At 45.0% G+C, this 21,965-nt stretch overlaps 2 protein-coding genes across 3 annotated transcripts; one reads left to right on the plus strand and one right to left on the minus strand.

The window, feature by feature from the left end:
• Positions 1 to 299: 299 nt before the first annotated feature.
• Positions 300 to 14,590, minus strand: HARS1 (histidyl-tRNA synthetase 1). The gene is made up of 13 exons (XM_075541678.1): positions 14,406 to 14,590; positions 14,026 to 14,115; positions 9,824 to 9,943; positions 7,457 to 7,552; positions 6,712 to 6,837; positions 5,963 to 6,070; positions 5,725 to 5,823; positions 5,440 to 5,533; positions 4,162 to 4,289; positions 3,832 to 4,074; positions 3,169 to 3,285; positions 988 to 1,134; positions 300 to 680 (listed from the first exon to the last, which is right to left on the minus strand). Exons 1-13 carry the CDS (start codon positions 14,493 to 14,495, stop codon positions 609 to 611), a joined length of 1,530 nt encoding a protein of 509 aa, XP_075397793.1. The 5' UTR covers positions 14,496 to 14,590; the 3' UTR covers positions 300 to 608.
• Positions 14,591 to 14,653: 63 nt separating this feature from the next.
• Positions 14,654 to 21,884, plus strand: LOC142439371 (histidine--tRNA ligase, mitochondrial). 2 transcript variants are annotated; one of them, XM_075541679.1, is made up of 13 exons: positions 14,654 to 14,921; positions 16,218 to 16,292; positions 16,533 to 16,652; positions 16,769 to 16,864; positions 18,190 to 18,327; positions 18,423 to 18,530; positions 18,780 to 18,878; positions 19,189 to 19,282; positions 19,594 to 19,721; positions 19,813 to 20,052; positions 20,193 to 20,309; positions 20,544 to 20,690; positions 21,075 to 21,884. In XM_075541679.1, the coding sequence occupies exons 1-13, from the start codon at positions 14,814 to 14,816 to the stop codon at positions 21,132 to 21,134; spliced, it is 1,530 nt and encodes a 509-aa protein (XP_075397794.1). In that variant the 5' UTR covers positions 14,654 to 14,813; the 3' UTR covers positions 21,135 to 21,884. The 2 variants fall into 2 exon arrangements, with proteins under 2 accessions (XP_075397794.1, XP_075397795.1); XM_075541680.1 differs by having other exon boundaries at positions 18,190 to 18,315.
• Positions 21,885 to 21,965: the final 81 nt, after the last annotated feature.

Consider the following 21,965-nt stretch of genomic DNA (forward strand, 5'->3'; position numbering starts at 1 on the left):
CCCGTCCCTCCATCCCCCCAGGCTCCCATTGGTTCTGAGCACGACCCCGCCCCTCAGGGGGTGGGGAGACCCACCGCACGTGCGCCTTGGGCCCTCGGAGCGCAGATGAAAGCTATGAACTAATGGGCGACTCCACACCGCCCCACCTCCTAAGTGGCTCACAAAATGGCACCGGGTGGACGCTGCAGGCAAAGCTCCGGGGAGAGCTCCCTTCCTACTTTCCACTACTACAACGACCCGAGAAGGCCCAGGCCCCGTTGGAGAGGAGGCGTAGGCTCCATGACACAGGCAGGCTGCAGTAGTTGAGGCAGCATTTTATTGGCCCTCCGCGGTTGGTTCTGGAAAGTCATCCCCCACCCCATCTGGGGCGGGGCCTCCAGAGAGGCGCACAGGCTGCATTCGGTCCTGGAGCCTTCTTGGAAACATGGCAGCGCACCTGGCCATTTTGCCCGTGATTACCAATAAAATAATTATAACATTAAAACGCTTCTGCTCTGATCATTCTTCAGCCCTTCCTGTTGGTTCAGAAATATGCAAAGCTGTTGAAGAGCACACAGAAGTTTTGTGGGAGACTCAAACGGTGCCAGTCTTATTTCGTGCGGTTCATTTCAGCAGATGCAGAGGTTCTGGCTTGTTCTCTTCTTGATTTCTTGCGCAAGGTCTTCTCTTCGGATGTCCACCTGGCCAGGGTGGGGGGAGGGAGAAGGTATGTAAGCATCTTCCACACAACAGCTCCCTGTGTGCCCACTCCTTCCCCTAGTTCCTAGCAGGACCCAGTCAAACACCTCAGGAAAGACAGTGCCCCTAACAGACATGGTATACACAGTGACAGATCTGACCCTACCGTGACCAGAGTCACAGACAATTACTGAACACATGCTGTGTTGAGCCAGTAAGTCCTACACTAGACTTTCTCGGCTCGTGTATGGGCATGGGATGCCAACATGAAATACACTCCCTCTCCCTCAGCCTTCATGCCCACCTCACCTCTTCCCTGTTAGCCACTGAACGGAGCTTGATGACCCCATCCTTGAGTTCCTGCTCTCCGATGATGGCCACCAGTGGAATGCCTGCCTCCTCACAGTACTGCAATTGATTCAGTAACTTTGGGTTCTTCCTGTAGAGCAGCTCAGCCTACGGGCGACAAGGACAGAGATGAATGCTGGGTTTTGCTGCCCAAGAAAAACCAAACCACCTGCAGGCCCTGGTTGGCACCTTACTTTTAGCTCTCTGCCAAGAAATCACAGTCAAGATAGGAGTCACTATAAAAAGATATATCAAAAAGTAGTGCTGAGTTTCCCGCTTGTACATGGACACAAACAAAATGGGTTCAAATAGGTCTCTACAGATGTTATCTCATTAAGATATTTCTCTTGGTCTAGAAGATTGCTGGTGGTGTAGTGGTTACACATTGGGCTGTTAACTGCAAGGTCAGCTGTTCAAAACCAAAAGGGGCTCCTCTAGAGAAAAATGAGTCTATCCCCATAGCTACAATCTCAGAAACTCACAGGGGCAGCCTACCCTGGCCTATAGAGTTGCTAGGAGTTGGCATCGACTCAATGGCAGTGAGTTAGTTGAATCTTACTTAAGTGTGGCAGTTACATAATCTCCTGTCAACTTGGTTGAAGGGGTGGAGGAGTCTAACCTGTCAATCAGGTCATAGCCAATGAGGCCTTTGTGTGGGCATGGCCTTCCCCTGAAGATTCTGGAACTCCTGTCTTCCTCCCTTGAGAGGGGGCACACTCTCTCAGCTTCGTATTCCTGTTGACAAGCCATACTGAGCTACACTGGTGGAGCCAGAGCCCTGGAGCAGGTGAAGACCAACATGAGCGCTGAAATGCTTCCACTGCCATTAGATCCATAAGTGGCCTGTGATCTTCCATTGCATGTGTTATAAGTCTGAAGAGGAATTTATGGACTGGTATCCGAAATATGGGCTAATATTAGACTTATGGACTTGATCTGCACTGGGCTAGGATGTTTTCTCAATATACACTTGCTCTTTTATATAAGGCTCTTTCTTATACACATGTATGTCCATGGGTTTGTTTCTTTAATCAAGCCAGACGAACACACTAAGATACATTGATAGCAACGAAACTTTGCAACAATAAATTTTGGGGAATGTTGCCCAACATAAAACAAGAGTTTTTAAATGGATCAAGTAGGCCTCAAAGATGAGCCAAGAGAGGGAAACAACAAGGAAAAATTGTGGGTAAAGTCCAGAAACTAATGATAAAAGACCACAGAATAACCACTAATACAACCGCTAATTAAGCTGGGATCTCACGTGGTTTAGCGTTCTCAATTATAAGCAAACATTTCGGTCTCAGCAAGCTTTTGGCTTGATGGGCTCCAAAAGGTTACGTGAGGTTTAGCTAACTCAAAGAGCTGATCTTCCCATTAGTTTTTAAAACTAGAAGCTAACGAAAACAATTTTATGGAATGAATCATATACACAATCAGGGACAATTATTGGATTTTCCAACATAATCCAGAGAGCAAAGACCACTCAAAGGCCACGGTGGCTTTCCAGGAGACGTGATGGCCAGTTTGAGACAGAGAAGTCTGTGCACAGGGTTGCAGATCTGGTTTGGGGGCACCACAGGATAATTGTGATAGATTTTTTTGAAGGCCAGAGGACAGTCATGGCCACTTATGGAACCAAGGAAATATGACAAGGGCAGAATTGATCCTGCTGAAATTACCCTGATTTGGACTTCTAGCCTCCAGAAGAGTGAGACAATAAACTTCTCTTCATTAAACCCCCCACTTGAATTTTCTCATCCTTCTGCTCTGCGTCTTCCTGCAGAGCCTAGTTTTCTATGAGCACCATTTTCAGTGACTGGGAAGGAAGATCCATCCTGAATTTCAAAGGGCCTGACCTATAATTGAGCCAGCAACTGGCATTAGAGAGAATGCTATAACCAGCCACTGTGTTAATAGACTGCTTACTGTGATACTAGGTGAATGATTTTTTTTTTGCTCAATAAACATATTACATACACACACACACACACACACACACACACACACACACACACACACACACGATTAACCAGGCCTGTCCTATGAGGATTTTACTGAGAAACCTTACTCCAACTACCCCAGAGCCATGATGTCGCCCCTTTAGACTTCTTTTTGTTCCTAAAATTCAAAGAATTGTACCTTGATCCCAGCATCCCACAGCTCTGAGACAAGCTTCAGTCTCTCCTCCAGCAGCTTCTTCTGTGCGGATGCTACCAGCACCTGGGTCTCTGTGGTTCGGACCTTCTCCTGCAAAGCCTGGGAGGGGGGCAGACAGAGCCGCCACGGGTTAGCCTTCACAAAACCTCCAGGGCAGCAAGCTCGAGTCAGAGTCTACGTCTAGCTCCGCACATTCCACCAAGGCCCAGTTTTCTTAGCTGCTAGAAGTAGGATATAGGACTGCTCTCAGCAAATATACGACAGAAACATACTGATTTGTACATCTGGCTGGTCAAAATAAAGCCCCCACTTGTGGTATTTGTTATGGCAGTAACTGATAGTTTTTACAACATACAAAGCCTAGTAGGAAAAGTGACTTTAAGTAGGAAACAAAAATGGTTCCACCATAAAGAGAAAGGAAGCAGCCAGCCAATTAAGAGCAATAGCAATAAAGGAGGGCTGACGGTCACATGGGGCTCCCTAGTGTGACTCTAGGTGGTAGAGAGTCAAAGCAGGCCTCTGAGAGATCCCAGGGGCTCAGACACATACTTGACCAAAGCAATACATTTGTCCCCTTGGAATTCAATGATAGCCCTGATCCTGTCACCTGCCCAGAATTTTTTTAACCCACTCTCTAGGACATACCTCTAGCCTCTGCTCAACAATAGAGAAGATCCGCTCCACACCAATGCTGAGTCCCACACAGGGCACCTTGCGCCCTTTGGGGTCAAACATGCCAACCAGCCCATCATAGCGCCCACCAGCAGCCACACTGCCCACACCCTGGGGCTCCTCTCCTGCCCGGGCTGGGGCCTGTAGCAGCACTGCTTCATAGATCACCCCAGTATAGTAGTCCAGTCCTCTGGCAAGGCTGAGGTCAAAGGAGATCTATGGGGATAAGACATCATCAGTACAAGATGAGGGTCAAGGGGCCTGGACCCCTGAGCTCAGCTAAGGGCCTATAACTTGACTCACCCTATTATCAATGTCAAAAAGGGTCAGGTACTCAAACAGCAGCTTCAGGTCTCCCAGGCCTTCCAAGGCCTGCTTGTTCTGGGACAGCTTAGGGTCCTGTAGCAGCTGTTCCACCAGGGATACCCCACCTGAGAAGACACAGCCATAGGTCAAATTGACAAGAAAAAGGTAGGGACTCTGTCCTACCTGCACAGACTCTTCCTTCCTACATACATACACATTCACAGAAAGTTCAACTTAAAGAGTAAGTAACAAAGCCCACATGGAAGAACACACCAGCCTCTGTGATCATGGGATGCCGAAGGGATTAGTTATCAGGCATCAAAGAACAAAAAATCTTATCATTGCGTGTTCACCTCCCCAATCCGATTGCTGAAGACAAATGGGTATATAAGCAAATGTGGTGAAGAAAGCTGATGGTGCCCAGCTATCAAAAGATATAGCATCTGGGGTCTTAAAGGCTTGAAGGTAAACAAGCGGCCATCTAGCTCAGAAGCAACAAAGCCCACATGGAAGAAGCACACCAACCTGCGTGATCACGAGGTATCAAAGGGATCAGGGATCAGGCATCAAAGAACAAAAAATCATGTCATTGAGAATGAGGGGGAGTGTGGAGTGTGGACCCAAAGCCCATCTGTAGGCAACTGGACATCCCCTTTCAGAAGGGTTGCGGGGAGGACACGAGCCAATCAGGGTGCAGTGTAGCAACAATGAAACATACGACTTTCCTTTAGTTTCTAAATGCTTCCGTCCCCCCACTATCATGATCCCAATTCTACCTTACAAATCTGGCTAGACCAGAAGATGTACACTGGTACAGGTAGGAACTGGAAACACAGGAAATCCAGGACAGATGATCCCTTCAGGACCAGTGGTGGGAGTGGTGATACCAGGAGGGTGGAGGGAAGGTGGGGTGGAAAGGGGGAACCAATTACAAGGATCTACATATAACCTCCTCCCTGGGGGACAGACAATAGAAAAGTGGGTGAAGGGAGACGTCGGGCAGTGTAAGATATGACAAAATAATAATTTATAAATTATCAAGAGTTTATGAGGGAGAAGGGAGTGGGGAGGGAAGGGGAAAATGAGGAGCTGATGCCAGGAGCTTAAGTGGCGAGCAAATGTTTTGATAATGATAAGGGCAACAAATGTAAAAATGTGCTTTATACAATTGATGTATGTATGGATTGTGATAAGATTGTATGAGCCCCCAATTAAAAAAAAAAGAGTAATAAGGGCAGTGGGAGTATGCTGGGGAGCCCGGGTTTTGCTACTCACCATGTTGCTGCACGTAGTCCCCAATGCGGTCAGCTACCTCAGGTGCAAGACCTTTCTCTCCCACCATCTCATTCTTCACTTCCTCCCAGGACACCTGCAGACAGATACTAATCAGAGACTCCTGGACAGTTTCTTGGTGGCGGAAGTTAAACTTCAGCCTACAGCCTGGGGCTATCTACCTCTTACTCTGGGAAGAGGCAGGTACCTCTCTCTCTCCACACTTGTTTTGAACTTCTCAGGGGAGGGCCGAATCTGGGACAGAGGAGTCAAGGTCTGAGTTGATACCTTGTCCAGCTTGTCCACCGAGGAGCAGATGGTACGGAACTTGCTATCAGGAACGCCACAGATGGCAAACATCCCATCTAGGATGCGTCGGTCATTCACCTGCAGGGAACACAGAGAATCTCCTTCCTTCACTTGATCCTTAAAGGCCTTGGTCACTTGGGGTCATGGCCTCGTTACACAAAGACCTTCTCAAAGGGGCCAGCCCAACTTTGCCTTCCCAGACCACTTTGGCTCTGACCTTGATCAGAAAGTCTCCCAGTTGAAGTGAACTCAGGATCTCACACATAATTTTCAGGCATTCTGCATCAGGAATCATGGGGTCAAATTGGCCAGCAATGTCAAAATCCTGCAGGGCGAGGGATTAAACCATACTTAGGATTCAACCTTAGGAATGGCTTCTGGGAACTCTAGTGTCTGTAAGAGTTCATGCACTTATTTCTCTGGCTAAGCAACAGTCCGAAGGAGAACCTGGCATTCATGGGCCTCCCCCTAGCCCACATTACCTTTCCATCTATTCTAGACTATCCTTTCAAATGCATCACTTCCTACTGCTTCAGTTCCTTATTGCTGTCGGAAATGATCTATCCTTGGTTCTTAGCCATTTTCTCTACTCATCCAGAAACTCTGCCCTTAATGTGGGTAAGTTGACACTTCAAGTTCAACTTCCCCATCTTCTGTTGTAATCCTGTCCTATGCGCTTTCATTGAAGGAGCGATAGACCAAGAGTTCTAGTCCCAATTTTGCCTCTTAGCTCTATGATGTCTCCACCTTGCCGGTCTCATTTACTTATTGGTAAAATGGGAATAATAACTCTGCCATGCCCTCCTCTGAGGACTGTCGTGGAATCTGTAATGAAATGCCAAAGAAACCCAAGGGTTGTCATTCCTTGGGGCATCCAGGTTGTTGAGGGCACCATGAGGAGACAATAGAGCCTGCTGTCTGAGGGAGGACTTGTTACCCACCAGGCCCCAGTTTCCCAACACTCACACACTGGTAGAATTCCCGGTATCGGCCACGGGTCATGGCTGGGTTATCCCGTCGGTATACCTTCGCTATGTGGTAGCGCTTAATGTTGGTCAGTTTATTCATTGCCAAATATCGAGCAAAAGGAACCTGATGGCCAAGGGTTAAGGAGAAAGCCTCTCTCATCACCACCCGTCTGGAAGCTGGTTATCACCAACCAACAGAAGCTGAGGTCCAACCCCTCCCTATGTGGGTTAAACTATCCCTGATAAGATTAGCTGCATTTCTGAATTATCAGGAAAGATTCAACTCTGCTATCACATGGGACAAGTGAAAAACAAAGATAAGGTTCTTTCTTAGCCTCTCCTGAGCTATCCTGAGCATGGTAGGGGGCTTAGCTGGTACTCTAAGATGCAGAGAAAGGGCACTATCTGGGCTCTCAAAGCAGATGGTTCTTAGCCATAGTTGGGAGATGAGAGAAATGTGCTGCTGGTCAACTAAAGACTATGTCTACTGAACAGAGCAAAGCAGAAGTATTCTGGAACCAGAAGATTATTGGTTTAGTTGCAGTTGAGTTCTAATAAAAGCTCTAATAACTCACTCAGGTTCTGTGAGATTACTAAAGCTATGTTCTGATTGCCAAAGGCCTCAGACTTACCTGTGTCTGCCTGTCCCCAAACCTGAGGCTAAAAATAGCCCTAGCCCAATGCCATAGCCCAGTGAGAGCCAATCCATCCAATGTGCCAAGAGCCCAAGTTTAGAAGGATACAGTGAGATCATAGCGAAGGGACAACAGCTCTCCACCCTGGTCCTTCAGGTCATAGATAAGCTTAGAGTCTTCACCATACTTTCCAGTCAGTGTTTCCTGGAGAAATATCAAGAAATTTGGTCAGAATTATTAATATAACTATAAAGGCAAGTTTAGCACAGGGGTTCTCAGCCTTCCTAATGCCTCGACCCTTTAATATATCTCCTCATGTTGTGGTGACCCCCCAATCATAAAATTATTTTCATTGCTACTTCATAACTGTAATTTTGCTACTGTTATAAACTGGGAACCTCTGTGAAAGGGTTGTTCAACCCCCAAAGGGGTCACGACCCACAGGTTGAGAACCACTGTTTTAGAAGCAAAAATATACTACTCTATCATGATGGGCTTCAATGTGTCTACAATTTGCTCTGCTCTCTATACCAATGCTACATATTTGGAAACATAACTTAAAAATTTTTTTTTCCTTGAAGATAAATTTCTAGTAGTGGGTTACTAGATCAATAAGCATGAATACTGTTATGATGCCCGAGGTCTGAACAATGTCAAAGTCAAAACTGAGAATGCCTTAAGAGCATTACAGTGGTGATCTATCCAACAAGGTGATAAGTATATTTCCCCTACCAGAATGGCAAAGATTAAACATTTTGAGAACTCCCGTGTGTAGAAACACACACATTCATAAACTGGTTGGTCTAACTGGTCTAACTTTGGACTCAGCAATTCCTATGAATTCTAGGAATTTACCCTGCAGAATTCCCATGATCAGACCTTGTTCTAACACTGAATGTGTATCAATTAACAAGACAAAAGTGGTTGATGCCTTCAGGGACCTTCTATACTTAGAAGAGAAAGGAAATACATTAATATGAGGAAACAAATTAACATATTTCAGATAGGAAATAAAACAAGATGATGTAATAAAGTTAAGGAATACTTTTTTTGGAGAATTATTTTTATTTATTTTGAAGCTCACTTTTCATTGCCCCACAGTGGGTTTTTGTGTGTTTTTAAAATCATTTTATTGGGGGCTTGCACAACTCTTAGCACAATCCATCCATCCATCCATTGTGTCAAGCACATTTGCACATTTGTTGCCCTCACCATTCTCAAAACATCTGCTTTCCAAGGGGCTACTTTAGACAAGATAGTTGAAGGGGATTTTTTTGGAGAAATGGCATATTAGCTGAAATATGAAATTAAAGTCATGCAAAGATTGGTGAGGAAGAAGAGTGACGAGGAAGAACAAAGGCCCTGAGATAGAAACATACTTAGTTCGCTCCATGAATAGACATAAGACTGTAAGTCAGGGTGTGTAAGGCAAAGACCATCACGAGATAAGGGGGGAAAGGTAGGTAGTGGCCAGAAAATGTAAGGCCCAATCGGCCTAAGTAAAGGGGTTGGATTTTATCATCAATGCAATAGAATGTTTCGGAGGCTGAGAGTAACGAACCCAAGCTGGTTTTTAAAAGCAAGGAACTAGAAACCTAAGTCAAGCAACAGAAGATGGGTTGTGTACTTTATATGTACGAGCCTTCTATGCACCTAGAAAATCTCTCAAGCAGAGGGGTGATGGAATTCAAAGACAGGAGCCGCGGTAATAACTTCCCTCCTAACGAGGGCTTTCTTTTGGAAGCCGCTGGCCACAACCACGGTGAATAAAAGGCATAGCCTCTCTCTCCAGGGCAGACCTCATGCCCTTCTTATTGGTGAAGATGCTTTTGTGTCTGTGTAAGAAGCAAGGACTACTGCGTCTGTAAAAATTTTTGTTGCAAATCCTAACCTCTATGCCTGTGGTTATAATCCCATTTATGAATGAGTTTCCTTTGTCATATTAATGACCACAATTAGTGTAGGGTGTATCTTAAGCTAATCTCTTTAAACACACACACACACACACACACACACACACACACACACACACACTCAGAGATTAATAAAGTGAGGAGAGGGGGACTGATGCCAAGCCAGATCTCCAAGGAACCAGGAAACAAGCCAAAGAGACAAGGATCTTTTCCCAGAGCTGAGAACGCCTTCCTTCAGAGCCTCCGCGACCCTGTCCTACAATTCCTCATGTGGTGGTGACCCCCCAACCATAACATTATCTTCATGGCTACTTCATAACTGTCATTTTGCTACTGTTATGAATCGGGTGAGCCCTGTGAAAGTCGTTCGACCCCCAAAGGGGTCGTGACCCACAGGATGCGAACTGCTGCTTTAGAGTCAGTACCCGGAATCCACACTGCTAGTCTACTAAAGCTGTAAGAAAAAAATATATATTTTTTACTCTTGCTGGTGCTGAGCTCTCTGTATTCTTCCTCTCTGCTGTTCATGTACCTACCCTCCCACTGTGTTATTTCTCCTCACCTTTAGTTCAAATACAGGGGTATCGATTACTTCTGCGCCATGGCGCTTAAAGCATTTGATGATCACTTCAAACACCTTCTCCCGAACCGCCATCTGCCGGGGACTGTAGTCTCTTGTGCCCTGGGAATTAAAATTAGCCAAAGAACCAGGGGTGGGATTTAAAAACAAGCAAAAACACTACACTCTGGACACAAAGAATGACTTCAAAATGAGAACAGCAAATCCTGCACCAAGCTTAGGTTTTACTGAAGTTGTAAAGCAAGTATAAATAAACAAAAAGCCAGCCACATGAAAGTCCAAACTAAAAGCCATTGCCATGGCGTGAACTGCGGCACCCGGCAACCCCATGTGTTTGAGAGAACGGATTCGTTTTTAAAGCAATTTGCGAGGTCTTTCTTCTGTGGCAGCACTGGGTAGTGGCCCTATTAACTCTCCTGGTCATCTCCTATCATTTTCTAAATTCCATTCTCCTTTTTTAGGTTGGCTTCACCTAGGGTAAGTCAAGAAGCATTGCTACTAGGTTCCACGTCATACATGCACAGGTTTATTTAAGACAACATGTGTTTAAACATGTTTCTGCTGCAATCAGCAGGTGGATACAGTCAAGTTTTCTCAGTTTTGTCCCTTTAAGGTGCCTTCAAAATAAAAGTTCAATCAAAACAGTGGCTTCTCAGGAGATCTGCCGGGACAGTTGCATTCAGGCACAGAGGTCAGATCCCAAGGTTATGGGGACTGTTTCAGGGGACGCCAAAGGGCTCATCTTGATAGATTTTCTTGAAGGGCATAGGACAATCACGGAAGCGGTGGGTGAGTAAGACAACTGAAAACTGCGTTGGTGATAAAAAGGCCAGGAAAATTGCAGAGATGTCTTTCCCTACCACAATGCACCTTCTTATTTTTTGAGGGTAGCAAGGCATGTCCTATGAGAACTTCACTGCGAAGCCTTGCCTCAGCCAGCCACATGACACCCCTGATCTTGCCCCTTTAGACTTTCGTTCCCTAAGTTCAAAGGATATTTTAAAATATTTTATTATATTATTGGTGCAGGGTTACACAGCAGATTAGGTTCCCATGCACCAACTTCTACCCAAAATGTTAGTGACATTGGTTACATTCCTTACAGTGCATGGAAATATCCATTATTAATCTTCTAATTTTATGTGTTTGTTTTTGTTTCCTAGAATTCTTAAAACTCTTTTCTGTGAGTTTTTTCTAAAAGTCCTCTGGGACACCAGCGTATTTCCCTGCCTAATAGAGCACACTTCCCTGCTGACGGGCTCATAGCCAATCCAATGGCTTAACTGAATTCCAAATCTTACAAGCAACTTTTTTCTCCCAATATAAATGTTCTTTTTACATCTAATTAATATGACTGGTTCTCTAATCTGTCTCTGTTTTCTACAGATACATTAAAGGATATTGAGAAGAGTTGTTACTTAAGACCCCGTAGTAAGTTTATGGCAGTCAGAATTAGAACTCTGTTTTTTTCAAATCAGAGTTCCCAGTCTAGGTTTTATACTCTATCACAGTTCTTAAACCGTATGGTCTCAGGAGTCCAAAGTGGATGGTACCTAGCAATATTTACTGCACTAGAAACTACAGCAGAAAAGAAAATTTAAAGTTAGATGTGAACTTAAATCACATCTAAATAAAATGTACCTGTTTTCCAAAACAAAAGAAAGAAAATTAGTGAGTGGCACTAATTTACATTTCTACAAATCTTTAACATCAGGCTTACTAGAAGACAGCTAGGTTCTCATATGAGCCTTTTGCATTCCATTTGTTGTGCTTTGTTGTTCTGGTTGAATACCTTAAGAAAGTCTGGACTTACACAGATGCCATTATGAAAGGGAGGAACATTTAATAAAGTTTTCAGCCACTGTGAATATATCTTTAGGACACCACAGGTTAAGCAAGTAGTAGTTTTTAAGAGACCGATTGCGATCGGGGATCTGAAACTCTTTTCAGTGTACTTTTCACACAGCTATATTAAACTCCATTGGTTTATTTTTACCCTTGGGAGGCATCATTTGCCTATGCATGACTTTACAGCATGACTGATCTGTCATTTGGAAAACACTGGCTCACTCTCAACAGCTATACAGATGTTCCCAATGCTGGCACATTTCATTACAGATACTATCAGCAACTGCTATTTGCTAATATCACCGCGGATTAGGAAGCTGCCCAAGCTCACAGTGGAGGATACATGTTTCCTACATTTCTCACTTTCACCCCAAGTTTGCATTTCATTAGAGGAAGCACACACTGTCCGGTGCTTCCTTTGAGGTGATCAACTCACTTGGATCATTTTTGTTAAGACATCTGTCAAATAGCCAAGTCAGAAAAACCACAGTTTGACCGTCAATTGTTCTTCCGTATACAAGTGGCGCTCCGTGGGGAAAGCACCTCACTAGGTCAGCTTATACCTCGCCTCGTGGCACAAGCGCTCTCCCCACGTTGGAACGCAGCAGAAGTGCCGCGTGTCTATCTCACATCTCACCACACAGACTATGAAAAAGGAGAGTACTTGGGAGGCATGATTCAGAAAGTGAAATCTCGTCTTTCAGTACAATTGCACCGCCAGTGCAAATGCCAGCCTGGTAAAATAAGATCAGCTCATGGCACAAGACTCTTTTAAGCGGGCTTCAAGGTCAAACGATCTTCAGAATAGCGCTGTTAAAATAAATCAGACACGGGGAAATGTGTTCCAACACGTAATGTGGCTATCAGCTCTCCAGTATAATCTCAATTTCTTCCATCACCTTATCATGGGAATTTTCAAATATACACTAGAAAGAAAAGTATAGTGGCTCACCATGAACGCATTCAACAACCTAGTTTTGTTTTATTTTCTGGAGTATTTAAAAATAATTCTAAGGCATCCTATCATCTTACACATAAGTACTTCCATATGAGTCTCTAATATACACGGGCTTAAAAACTTTTACTACCATCAACAAAACTTAACAGAAAGTCTTTTAATATAATTTAATGCCTAAACCATGCTCAATTTTCCCTGATTGCCTCCAGAATATCTTGTGGGGTTGGCTTGTGGCACCGTGGGTTAGGCATTGGGCTACTAACTACAAGGGTAGCAGTTCAAGCTGCTACTCACTCCTCACGAGAAAGATGAAGCTTCTTCTATAAAGATTTACAATAATGGGGACCCCTATCTAGTCACTATGAGCTGGGATAGTCTTAATGACAATGGGCTTGATTTTTTTTTTTTTTTAGGTATTTGAATCAGATTCTAAATGTAGCCTATGTATTGTATTTGGTTGATATATCTCAGGTCTGCTTACTACAGTTTGCTTTTTAAAATGTACTCTACATTTATTTTTTGAGGAAATTGGGTCATTTTTTTCCCCAAAGAATTTTTCATGGTCTAGATTTGGCCAATGATATCCTTGAGATGATATTTAACATATTCTTTCATCTCCCCTATTTCCTATATGCTGGCAGTTGGGTAAAAAGGCCTGCTTTGACTCAGATTCAATTTCTCTTGGCAATAATATTTCATAGGTGGTGCTGTGTACTTCCTATTGCATCACACCAAGAAAAACATGTCTGGTTGTCCTACTTTTTAAATTGAGTGATGTTAATTAAGATTGATTACCCAGTCTTGGTAAGGCCCACATCAATTTATCATATAGTCTCCCAGTAATTTGATGGTCACCACCTTGGGGTTGTACACTGTCTCTTTAACTTCTGAAAATGAATTGTGTGTAAAAAGGTACAGCTCAATGAACTTAGGAGCCTTAAAAAGCAGGCTGTCAACATAAGGATGGTAGACCTTTGCAATTATATATCCATGTGTGGGTATATAATTACTTGTTTGGGCTTCTTCAATAAAATGTGAGTTCCGTTGAGTACAGCCTATCTGTAACGTTCACCAAGGTAAATTCAGAGTTGGTATACGGTGCTAGGCACATAGTAAGTGTTCGAAATTTTTCTGCTGATTGAAAGGAGTAGCAACGGTAGGCAGATTCCCTGGGCACCAGCTGGCTCAGTGTCGGCCACCACTGTCCCCTCCCCCTAGTTTCTGCCATCCCAGGCCCACTCAGGTGAAAGCCAGCCTAACCGCACACCCAGTGCTGTTTCTTTGGCAACATTTCAGATTATCCTCAGCCATCCGGTTCGGAGTAAAAAGAATGGGCCCCTGTGGATGGGGCCGGGGTTGGGGAGGGGATAAGATTTACCTTGGGGGTCTTGAGCACAAACTTCTGTTTCCCTTCATCGTGGCCCAGCTGCGCCTTCAGCATCAGGAGTTTTGCCACCTCCTCCTCGATCTGTGTAAAGAATGGAGGCAAGGCGCTGGGCCATCTATCTGCCACTCCCGGCCACTGATGAATCTCCTCCCTCTCCAGGATCTGGGGTAGATCTCCTTCCCCGGGCCTACTTCTACTTCTTTCAGTACACCTCCGACCCCCTCCCGCCCGCCCCAACAACTACCCATCAACCCAGCCCTTCCCCCACGAGCCTATGCCGTCTCCAGACCACCCTGGCTTCAGATCCATGCTCCCTGGCCCTGCCGTGGCCTTTCCCAAGGCCCTGCGGTCCCAGATGCCCAAGCGCTAACCTGGTCGGTGCCAGCCTTCTGCTGCTTGAGGGTTCGCACGCGCTCTCCCTGCAGTCGCACCAGCTCCTCCAGAGCCGCGCGCTCAGCCATGCCGGCGGCCAGTTCAGGCTGACGGCTGCCCAGCGCCGCAGCGGTCTTCGCGGCCCCAGCCTGGATGTCTTCCGGCTACCGAGTCGCCCTCCAGAATGCCCAGAGAGCCTCCGCTCGGCGAGTCACCACCAACTTCCGGCCCCGACCGGAAGTGTCGATGTTGACTGCTGAACGAGTCCGCAAGGTACCGTGGCTAGCCGTCTTGACTGGGGAGCTGCGCGACTGCTAGCCGTCTCTCCGCTGCTCGGGCTTCGCCTCTGCAGCGTCCAGCACGCCTCCCGGAGCCTGGCCTGCCGGACAGCCCACCTCCTCCCGCGGATGCCCCCGCTCGGACTAGTGCCCGCGAGGGCCTGCGCCGCTTTGCTCGGCCAGCTGCTGCGGCCGCCCTGCGCAGCCTGCGCCCGGCCGGTCCGTTCTCACAGCCAGGTGAGCCGGACGGCGAGCGCTCCGGTCTGTCGGGTCCAGAAGCGTGGGCTCCAGCAATGTTACAGTTAACTTTACTGAGAATCCACTGTGTGCCAGCTCCGAACTAAGCGTTTTAAATACCTTAATCTCCAGAGCAATCTTGAGCAATTAGGATTATTTCCAGTTTGAATCGTCCATTTGCGGTCAGCAGCCCAACGCTAACCCGACAGCCCCACCAGGGGTATATTTTAATACATGTCCACATTCTCAAAGTTACTGCTTTAGACTTTAGATAAGTAAAGATTAATATAGTATAAATTCACACCCCCAAGTGGAATCTGAGGCAGCAAACATAACATTTAAGAAAAATAGATGGTGAGAATGATGAGGGCAATGAATGTACAGATGTGCTTTACACAATTGATGTATGTGTGGATTGTGATAAGAGTTGTATGAGCCCTAATAAAACGATTGAAAAAATAGATGGATACTCCTGAGATAGCTAACACCTTAAATTGTCTGGCTACAGTTCTCATTAGAATTTATTTCAAAATGAGTGCTTTGGGGTTTTGGAATTGTAGATGAGGGACTGTGGATTTGAGGGAGAAAATCGGCTCGAGTTTTGCCGCACTCATTTCTGGAAGGGCTACAGCCTACTCGTAATAGGCAAATAAATCACAAACCGTTTTGCCTTTCTTTCAAAAGACCCTATTGTAATTCTAGCTGATGCTTCTTGTTATCATGATGGTTAAGGTTCAGGCTCTGCGATACTGATTTTCAGTCACCGTACCCCGTCAGACTTGGTTTTGTAGCTCAACTAAGGGACTCATTCCTGTTCGTTCCACTGGCTTGTTTGATGCCCTAGGATAGTTCTCTCTGCCTTCAAATAATATTAACTCTAGCTGCAAGCCAAATGACCAGAGTTGACCTTAAATATTCTTAATGTTGCTGTTTAAATAGGAACTGAGAGGTGGAAAGGATTATAGGGATCTCTGACTAGATGTTTGTTGGTGGTGAATGATTGTTGGTGGTAGCAGTAGGTTGTTCTAGGTCTTCATTATTCTCAGGTGTTTAAACTATTTCAGACATTGAAAAACTAAGTACAGTAAGCACTGGTATGGTAACGCTCTGATGTCATGTCTATTACCTGTATCTTGTAGATACAGCATGGATTCTTGAAGGTGGGGGCTGGAATTTGGATAGATAATGATTCTCAGGGCCAAAGGTCTTTGTAGGTTGGTTGTCCACTGGGCCTCAGCTGTCACAGGTCTGGCCAGTGTCCAACAGAGCCACCTCTGACATTCCTTCTTCTGCCAGGTTGCAGAGGCAGTGTTAACATCTCAAGTGAAGCCAAATCAAGAGAGATCAAATTTCATTATCAAGACCCCAAAGGTAATAAATACCCTTTGCTCTATCTTGGAGGACTGCCTAATGTTCAACTCTCTTTGATGCCTCTCAATGTCTTTTGTAACATTACTTTTTAAAACAATATCTTTACTATTCTTGAAATAATGGGTGGGACTCAGGATCATTTACACTCACAATATTTCATCTCTAGACCTTAGGTTATAGTTGAACTCTTTGCTTTAAAACGACTCTTCACCCACTTGACTGCTCTTTTTTGGTTATCAGGGCACCAGGGATCTTAGTCCCCAGCAGATGGTGGTAAGAGAGAAAATTCTTGATATGGTTATCAACTGTTTTAAACGGCATGGAGCAAAGAGGTTGGACACCCCAGCATTTGAGCTGAAGGTAAAGGGCAAAGAAAGGATGCCTAGAACCTTGTTTCGTCGCCTGACTTAAAAGGCTTCTAGCCTGTGTGCTAGGGTCCATGGACCGTGGTGCTTCTTTGTGTTTGACTCCTGCAGGAAATGCTTACAGAAAAGTATGGAGAAGACTCTCTGCTCATCTATGATCTGAAGGATCAGGGTGGAGAGCTGTTGTCCCTTCGCTATGACCTTACTGTATCCTTCTGAAAGCCGGAGCCTGAACCATCTCTTTCTAAAACCAGAGTGACAAAAGGGAGGAGAGTGAGTCTGAGGCCCTATCTATATAGGTCCATTGGGAGTCTCTACTCCCACTTTCTCCTAGAAGGTCATTTTGCCAGTAGAGCCTGGCTTAGTGTGTGTCCCCAGCCCTGTTAGGGGAGCTCTCAGAAGCTCCACACATTTCTGGCCCCTAGAGTCAGAATTGGCAGTCATCAGTGGCAGTGAGAGCCTCCAAAGCCAGAAATTAATCCCACTGCCATACAGTCAGTTCCTACTCAGAATGACCCTATAGGACAGAATAGAACTGGTCTCTTGGGTTGTAAGTCCTTTAAAAAAATCATTTTATTGGGGGCTCTTACAGCTCTTATAGCATTCCTTACATCAATTGTATCAAACATATTTGTACATGTGCTGGCATCATCATTTCCAAAACATTGTCATTTTGAGCCCTGCTGTAAGTTCTTCTTTTATCCCCTCCCCTGCCCTTCCACCCTCATGAATCCTTGATAAATATATTGTTATAATTAATTTGTATCTTACACTGTAGTTGTCTCCCTTTACCCACATTTGATTTGTAACTCTTTATGAGAGCAAACAGCCGAATTGGAAACTGGCGAATTGGAATTGCTGGACTTGCTGGTGGCAACACGATGTTAACCCCTCCAGGACTCCAGGGATTCTTAATTCTGGGGTGGACGTGTTTAGCAATCTGCATCTTAAACAGCCATCCTAGATTATTTGGGGAGAAAGATGTGTCTGTCTACTCCAATAAAGAGTTACAGCCTCGTAAACCCACAAGGGCAGATCTACTCTACCTTAACAGGTTGCTATGAGTTGGAATTTTCTGGATGGCAGTGAGGAGGTTTTGTGTTTGTTTCATTGGTTTTTAATCCTGGGTAATTAGAGACAGGTGTTTGTAGGCCTATCCTCTTAAAATTAATGGATTGGAAGTTATAGGCATAACCAGGCTCTGAAACTTGACTATTTTGAGAGTATTGAGACTTGACCTGTATGGAAAGTGATTGCCCAAACCGGAAGTTCATGCTTCATTTCTATCCCCGCTTGCCCTGCTTCCTCCTGAACGTTCAGTGTGGCTAGGTCAGATTCCTCTATTTAATACTATTTAACACATATTGCATGGCAAACATAGCTAAGGTTTGGGGATAGTAGAAGACAAGACCGAGGTGGTCCTTTATCTGGTGCTAGTGGATGAGACCCATTTGCTAGAGGCCCCACCCTCTCTCATGTCTATGCCTACATCTTGGATGCAGTATCCTTCTTCCTTAACCTATTTATGTGAGGTTCCTTTTGCTCGTTATCTGGCCATGAATAAACTGAAGAAGATGAAACGCTATCACGTTGGAAAGGTGTGGCGGCGGGAGAGCCCAACCATAGTCCAAGGCCGCTATAGGGAGTTCTGCCAGTGTGTGAGTGACATGGTAGGGGAGTGCCGTTTGAGATTTCTGGAGGCCACATGGGAACTGGCTGATTAGTGAAGTGGTTTTTTTTTTCCCTCTCTTTTTCTTTGCTATAGGATTTTGATATTGCTGGTCAGTTTGACCCTATGATTCCGGATGCAGAATGTTTGAAGATCATATGTGAAATCCTAAGTGGGTTGCAACTGGGGGGTTTTCTTATTAAGGTGAGATCAGGACTAAAGACAGGGAAGGGAGAAGTCTGGATTTGCATGATGTTACTTATGCTCGCCCCCAAACATAGGTGGCTCAGCCCTTAAACCTGCCGGGCAAAGGACTGATGTTGCATTTCATATATACTCTTCCTGTGAGACTTCTTTTCTCTCCCTTTTCTGAGTCACCAGAGCAGTGACTGCCTTTACTTTAGGGGAAAGCTCATTGGCAGGGTTCTTGGGTAACTTATATTGAATTTACAGGTCAATGACCGGCGGATTATAGATGGGGTATTTGCTGCCTGTGGTGTCCCTGAAAACAAGTTTCGAGCCATCTGCTCTTCAATAGACAAACTAGACAAGGTAAAAATGAAGGCATGCTTCAGTAGATTCTGTCTAGGTTTCTGCCCTGCCCTCAAATATGCATTTCTAGAATAAAATAAGGGGATGGTAGCTGCAAGTGAACTTTTTCTGGGAGGGTGGACATCCCGAAGCCAGGCCTGAGTTCTGCTGTGCAGTAGGGACCATGAAGAATTTCCTAAGCTGTCTCTGGCCTTGCTGAGTGTAGTGTTAGCTACCCCTCGCACTCACTGAATGAGCGTGAGGTGCCATGCATGCTCTTCCTGTTAGGGAGAAGGCTGTGAGATGGGGCTAATATTTGGGTACTTTGCAGATGTCTTGGAATGATGTAAGGTACGAGATGGTGACGAAAAAGAGCCTGGCTCCTGAGGTAGCTGACAGAATTGGGGAATATATCCAACGTTTTGGTAAGAACCAGTGTTTTCAGAGCTGTGGGGTAGAACCACAGTGAGTGACATGTATACCACTTCTGCTTCTGAAACAGTTCCTTCTCAAACATGATGCTTGAATTCAGTTCCCCCTTTACATAGGATAACCACTTTGTTTTCATATGGCAATGGTCAAGGCACAGGAGAAGTACCTGGTCATGTGATCCTTTTTTTAAAAAAAGAAAATTAATAGGCTATGCTGTAACCCTTTAGAGATACATTTGGATGAAACACATCTGGATGTGAAAATAATAAAATAATAGACCTTGTTTTCCCTCATGTGTTGTTAGGTGGGGTATCACTGATAGAACAACTACTCCAGGATCCCAGACTATCCCAGAATAAGCAGGTCCTGGAGGGCCTAGAGGACATGAAACTGCTGTTTGAATACCTCACTCTATTTGGAATTGTTGATAAGGTAAGATGAGTTGAGAGTGGATTTCCTATTGAATTATGGTCTCCTAGCATCCTGAGTCTTGACTAAAATTGACAATATCTTGTCCCCACAGATGTCCTTTGATTTAAGTCTGGCCCGGGGTCTGGACTACTATACAGGAGTGATCTATGAAGCAGTGCTCCAGACCCCAAGTCAGACTGGAGAGGACTTCTCAAGCATGGGCAGTGTGGCTGCTGGTGGGCGCTATGATGGGCTCGTGGGAATGTTCAACCCCACAGGCCAAAAGGTGCCATGTGTGGGACTCAGCATTGGGGTGGAGCGTATCTTCTCGGTGGTGGAGCAGAGAATGAAGGTAAGTGCTAGGTCGAGGTGAGCGGGGCCAGAGGCCCCCAACCTCTCATGTTTCTAGAGGTAGAGTTGCATTGTTTTTCTGACTCTTTTTAACTTTTAGAGTTATTTACTAGTTTTCCTGCCTTCTCTCTCTTGCATTAGGTTTCTGATGAGAAGGTACGGACAACAGAGACCCAAGTATTTGTAGCCACACCACAGAAGAACTTTCTCCAAGAACGGTTGAAGCTAATTGCAGAGCTCTGGGATGCTGGGATTAAGGTATGCTGGAGCTGAGATCTGAGCTATCTAGATATGTTTGTAATTCAATCCCAAGCCCATTTATACCTTAATGTTTAAGTTGGAACTCCTGTCCTTTCAAAATCTTCCTTGGAGTTGTTTCTTAGGATAGAAGGGCCAGCCACTGTTTCTAACTTCCTTGAATATACTCGTATTCCTAGAACTTGAGTACTATGGTTACATCAAAGCCCCCAGCTCCATCTTTATACTTTTCAGGCTGAGTTGCTGTACAAGAATAACCCTAAACTACTAACCCAGCTGCACTACTGTGAGCACACTGGCATTCCACTGGTGGTCATTATTGGTGAGCAAGAAATGAAGGAAGGGGTCGTCAAGCTCCGTTCAGTGGCCAGCAGGGAGGAGGTAAGTGAGGCAGGCAAAATTGAAGAAATCTAGTGTTTCATCCTTAAAGAAATGTGTAACTTCTGACTGGAAACTTAGTAGGGTGAACAGAGATGAATTGTAGTCCACCCCCAAACAATTATTGCTAGGTAGGTAGAAGGACGGGTAAAATCTGAATGGGTACTTTGAGATTAATCAACAAAAGACATGGATTCAGTGTTTGAATTTGAATCCCTTCTATTCATGAGATTATATGTTCTCCAGGTTAACCTGAAGCACACACTAGTCCCTACTGGTTGCTTAATTAGTACAAACAGCTGCAAAGTAAAGTGAATGCAGAAAAGCATTAGCTAAAGAGCTGGCATCACTTTTGCATTTGTCACATGAGGGTTCTTTATGTTTCAGGTTGCCATTAAACGAGAGCATCTCGTGGCTGAACTTCAGAAGCGACTTTCTGATTCTTGATCCTTGCCCACCTGCCATCTTCTGCTCTTTGTGGAAAAGGCTTCCTTTAGGATTGAGTTCCTGTTGAGGATCACATTTGCTGGACAAGATGGATGACAAAGTGCCTTTTGTCTCTTCCAGCCTTCCTTACTACAGAATTATCAAAAGCGCCAAAGGCTCCTGGGCCCAATGGTCTCAACTTATTGGTGGGAGCAGCTATTCTGCAGGAGGGCAGATGACTGATACCTTAAAGAGACATGCTATAACTGCAGAGGCAGAGTTGGCAGATTTCAAGCGCAAGCAAATGCTACCAAGAGGTGCTGAGATTGTTGCTGTGAGCAGCACAACTCCAGGAGAGGTACCCCAGGCTAGGAAGATTCTGAGCAATTGAGATCAGGACCCAAACACCGAACCTTGTATTACAGCTTCTGAAGCTGAGACTGGTGAACTTGCCCACCCCCATCACTTGACTTGCTCAATATTGGCTAGTTAGGCTAAAAGCACCTGAAAAAAGGCACCAGTTGCTTTCTGCTAATATGTGAGGACAAATGCTAAGCCACTGTGTGAAAAACCTTGTCCAGATTGATCTGATATCTCTCTAGCCCAGGCTTTGTTAACAACAGGGCAGGGCTGTCTGTTTAATCATCTTGGACGTTGGGATTTTGGGGGAGATCATTTCCCGTGCCAGAATCACTGCTCTGACTATTCCATGCCCTGCATTGAATTAGATTGTATAAGTGATTGAATATATTAAATACAACATTAAATGTAGTGGTTTGACTAATTTGTTATCAAGGGAGTAGACCATAAAAATGCCTTTGAGTATACACTGCAAAGCTCTTATTGTGAGCC

Source organism: Tenrec ecaudatus, chromosome 2 (assembly GCF_050624435.1).
Source record: "Tenrec ecaudatus isolate mTenEca1 chromosome 2, mTenEca1.hap1, whole genome shotgun sequence".
Taxonomy (NCBI): Eukaryota; Metazoa; Chordata; class Mammalia; order Afrosoricida; family Tenrecidae; genus Tenrec; species Tenrec ecaudatus.